The sequence below is a fragment of the Amblyomma mixtum genome, chromosome 3 (genome assembly GCF_055824585.1).
Source record: "Amblyomma mixtum isolate Tamu chromosome 3, ASM5582458v1, whole genome shotgun sequence".
Taxonomy (NCBI): Eukaryota; Metazoa; Arthropoda; class Arachnida; order Ixodida; family Ixodidae; genus Amblyomma; species Amblyomma mixtum.
This window is the reverse complement of record NC_143014.1, coordinates 192,265,542-192,269,976: the sequence shown is the minus strand read 5'-3', so window position 1 is coordinate 192,269,976 and position 4,435 is coordinate 192,265,542. Positions and strand designations below refer to the sequence as shown.

Here is a 4,435-nt window from a genome sequence, read left to right as displayed (position 1 = left end):
CCAGGTTTCAGTGCTTGTAAGGCTGTGTAAGGTATCAATGACGCGGTTGTGATGCACTATTCCCAGTTGAAATTTGTATCTGTGCAGTTGTGTGTGGTCACCAACAAACTTATGTGGCTGATGAGGGGACGTTGAATCTTAAGACCATTTCCTCCTATATTCTCAAATGTTCGCACTTCAGAGAAAGATTTACCTGGAGGTCCCTCTCTCTAGGTTTGGGCTCCTGTTATCGCTGCCAGTGTTATTATCGTTCGTTGCGAGCTCAAAAGGATTTGCTTGGGTGCAGTTTGTGGGGTTCTCCATGATTACATAATTGCTACTGGTAGGTCTATTTGCTAACTCTTTCAAAATTCTTGAAGCTTTTCTTTTTTTTCTTCAAAATATTTTTTGTTATTTAACTTTAAATAATCTTCTGTCGTTTTTCATCGATACATTTTTCAAAATTCCCGCTTGGCTCTGATATTTTTGTCGTAATCGCCTACGCAAATTTCCTTGTTTATTACACTACACCGTGGCCAATCTCCCCATGTGGGTATGTGCCACGTCTTGAAAGGAAGAAGAAGAAGAAGAGGATGTGCCATGGTTTAAGAGGAAGAAGAAGAAAACTGCCTTTCGAGGTTAGGACTCCCTTTGTCTCTACCAGTTCTGCTCTAGTTTGGTGCGAGCGCCACGGGATTCTCGTTAAGCACTATTTGCGGCTACCTTCATGATTACATTATTGCAAGTGGTCGCTTACCGTGTTAACTCCATATAAAATTCCACCGCATGTCCCAAAAGCGTAATTTATTTTATTCTTCGCATATCTAATTTGTTTATTTTATTTTAAAATTTCACCAATTAATATATTTTCTAATTTCAGTCATTCTACCATTCTACTTAGTTTTTTTTTCCGCACATATACTACGTTGGCATTCACCACCGTACGTTGGCCAATCCCCCCGCGTGGGTATGTATCATGATTACTGTGGAGAAGAAGAAGAAGAAGAAGAATGTGATTGTTTGCGTGTTCTTCCCTTTGCAGGGCTTTTGCCGTTGGTCTTGGGGCGGCTGTCGACGTCTTCTCCTGGTCAGGGGAACTCCCTGTGGTAGGCCAGCCTTCCCCTGGGCGCCTTTTTCCGAGGTGACATCGCAAGGCCCCCCCGCCAAGCTCCGAATCGCGGGTGAACATGGATTCAAGGAGGAACTCCGGTACCCCGAAGACAGCAAGCGGCGTCGTTCCCGGGCCAGCGGTCACACTGCTACGACAATCACCGAAAGGCGGGTCAGCGTCGGCAGACTGCTCTGACGATAAAAGCATGCCATCATTCGTGCTGAAAAGCACGCTTTCACCAGAGGCCCCGGTGTTCGTACCAAGGCATTTCAGAGTCCCTCTGCCACAGGAAGTTGCAGAGCCCTGCCCACCCTATCCACCTTCACCACAGTCACAGGACGCGAACCAGTATGCAATGCTGGAGCTCATGAGCTTCATTGACGACGTCACGCTGTGTCCTGCTGAGTTCGACTCCAAAATAGAAGACGTCACAAGCATATTGAGTGGCATTACCGACGCTGGCGGTCTCTGTCAGGTGGTCGACACTATCTTCCAACAGGGACTGAAAGAGGCTAACTTCAGGTATAGCGCGGCACGCCTGTGCAACCATCTTGGGAGCAACCTTCACATTCGAGGCGTGGAGGAGGACTTTACAAACATGCTTCTAGACCGGTGTCACAAAGAGTGCGTCAAGCGAAACGACTTGGGGTCCGGTGATTTTGACGACGCCTACCTGCGCGGGTTGCTGCTGTTCATTGCTGAACTGTTCTCTCAGATGGTGTTTCTGCGGAAGGCCCACTCCTACAAGGTGAAGCACCTGGCCGCCTCCATTCCCAACATGATGCACGCGCTTCTGCAGTCGCTCACCAAGGAGAACATCAAATGCACCATCCAGGTGCTGAAACTTACTGGCGCCTGCCTGGAGGACTATGAGAAGGTGGGCTCACCCGAAACCGACTGTTGTGCCCTCGACAGTGTGTTTGAGAAGCTCTGCGAGATCTCTCACAAGAAGGACATTGACCCGACCGCGGCGCTGATGGTCAAGAATGTCCTCGAACTTCGTGAGAGGAACTGGGGCCGCTCTTCGTCGTCTTCGAGCACCGCATCGGCTGGCCAGGCGGATGACAGCCTTCCCATTACTTGTGGTCCCGACGGCGTGCCGGTCTCCAGTGAAGAGGAGAGGTTTATCCAAGAGGTCCTCCTCACAGAACGGATGGGGAACATCGAAATGTCTGATGGAAGCGGTTACGCCAACAACTGCTGCAATGACGACATGGACGATGAGATTGCGGCAGCCTACGAAGAATTCCTCAAGGAATCGGGACAGTGAAGCTCTCTCCATCTCGGCAAGAGAGGGGACCAGAGTGGGTTGGCCGAGAGGTGCGAAGATGGGGAAGTGCAGGACAGTACCCAGTGTTTTCTTAACTGTATTTTTTTCCTCCCTATGTTTGTGTGAATTGGGGTTGGGGGGGAAAGTGTGGTGCCACTTTGTGCTTTTCCTTTTTTCTAAACAAGCTTTCTGCATCTCTTTCGCTTTGTCCACGTCACTCTTTGCCCTCAGCGCCGGGATTTGAAGGCGCAGGCTCCTTTCCCAAGCAATGCAACCCTGCGAAGCCGAGCACCAGGCCGGGGCATAGCTTGTACCCATTATGAGAAAACCGGTGGGTACCCGGCCGGCGGCGGGAGTCGAACCCACCACCTCCCGAAGCCGAGGCGGGTGCTCTGCCACGAGACCACGGCTGCGGTTCGTCCCTTCGGGTAGGGTCGTCACCAGGTTGAACAACCCGGATGCTGCCCAGACTGCGGTGCAGGCCATCTCACCTCTCTTCAAAATGATTTCTGACGTCCGGCAGTTCGGCTGAGGAGGCTTTGTGTGCAGATCGTCTGATCAAGCCTGTATTATAGATTTGCTGAGGTGTTCCTCCTTTGGAAATCACTCGGTGAGCGCTCCTATTTCCCCGCACTTGGCACGCTCTGAGTGTCTAGTGAGGGGTGTCGATTCCCGAGTTAGTCCTTCGGAGGCGTGCTTGAGAAAAGTTGCTAACGTTTAGCTTTGGTTAAACATGGTAGGTTGCGTAAGCATCCATAGCGTTCCATTCGGGATCATCACCGGTTGTAGACGATTCGGTTTCGATAGAGGCGCGGTGCGCCCGTCTAGCAGCGTCTTGAGCGCGCCGCTTAGCAAGGCGCTGTTCGCGTTCTTCATCTGTGTCCGAAGCCCGTTGTCATTTCCTGGCTTCGGCAAGCCGACGTAGCCTCCCTTTCTGTTTTTCAGGCGGCATAACGATGGAGCCGGCAAGCGAGCGAACGCATCTTATACCCGCCGCCGCGGTGGCTCAGTGGCTATGGTGCTCGGCTGCTGGCCTGAAAGACGCGGGTTCGATCCCGGCCGCGGCGGCTGAATTTCTTTGCAGGAGAAATTCGAGGCCCGTGTACTGTGCGATGTCAGTGCACGTTAAAGAACCCCAGGTGGTCGAAATTTCCGGAGCCCTCCACTACGGCGTCTCTCATAGCCTTATAACCCTGTCACACTAGCAAATTTAATGTCATTCCAATCGATTGACATTAGCACCTAATGTCATTAATCGACTGCTACACGGGAACATGCAATGTCATTAGGTTCGAATGACATTCGCCATCGAATGAGTTAGGGGAACTCATTCGCATTCGATCTCGAACCGAATGCGAACTCTGGACACCAGATACGCAGCAGGAACAAGCGACGCGAAAAAATAATGTGCACACTGCCAAACCTAGTAAGTGCATTTATTTAGTTCTGCTAAAAAAAAGTTAATGTTGGTGTGAATCTGTTCACACCAGGCTGTCGTGGATAGCTATTACTCTCGATCTCAGCAGCCTACAGCAGCGGCCGAGCGCGAAGCAGCGTCTTTCCCGCGACCGTCGGTCATTTTGGGATGCGTGATTCTTGCTGGCTGGCGTGCCATGTTTGTTAAGCTCGAAGGTACTTAAAGACGTAACTGAGCAGTTCACCTTTTGGAAGTCATTTCCAAGCTCCGCGCGTGTCCGCGCGCCGCCATGTCAGCCATTTTGTTTGTTTACAATTATCGGATTTGTGGTTGACTTTGTACTTGGCTTGGCTTTTGATGGCTAAAGCGGTGCAGAATGGCCGCAAATAATAATAAATACGGCACACAAATGTTCTCACCCGCTTTTGAAACACTGCACAACAATTTCAAACATCTTTTATGCGCGCTGATGACGTTCGGTCGGACTATTGTTTTTTCTCTGATCGTCGATGCCATCATTTTCGAATGACATTACTTTTCTCCGTGTAGCACGGAAAGAGACCGAATGACATTCGATGCATCGAATGCCATTAGGTTCGAATGACATTAAATTTGCTAGTGTGACAGGGGTATTAGGGACGCTAAACCCCATAAACCA

At 50.3% G+C, this 4,435-nt stretch overlaps 1 protein-coding gene across 1 annotated transcript; it reads left to right on the top strand.

Moving 5' to 3' along the window:
* Positions 1 to 1,166: 1,166 nt before the first annotated feature.
* On the top strand, positions 1,167 to 2,516 carry LOC149353090 (polyadenylate-binding protein-interacting protein 1-like). The gene has a single exon (XM_089577280.1). The coding sequence runs from the start codon at positions 1,167 to 1,169 to the stop codon at positions 2,358 to 2,360; it is 1,194 nt and encodes a 397-aa protein (XP_089433406.1). The 3' UTR covers positions 2,361 to 2,516.
* The last annotated feature ends 1,919 nt before the right edge of the window (positions 2,517 to 4,435 follow it).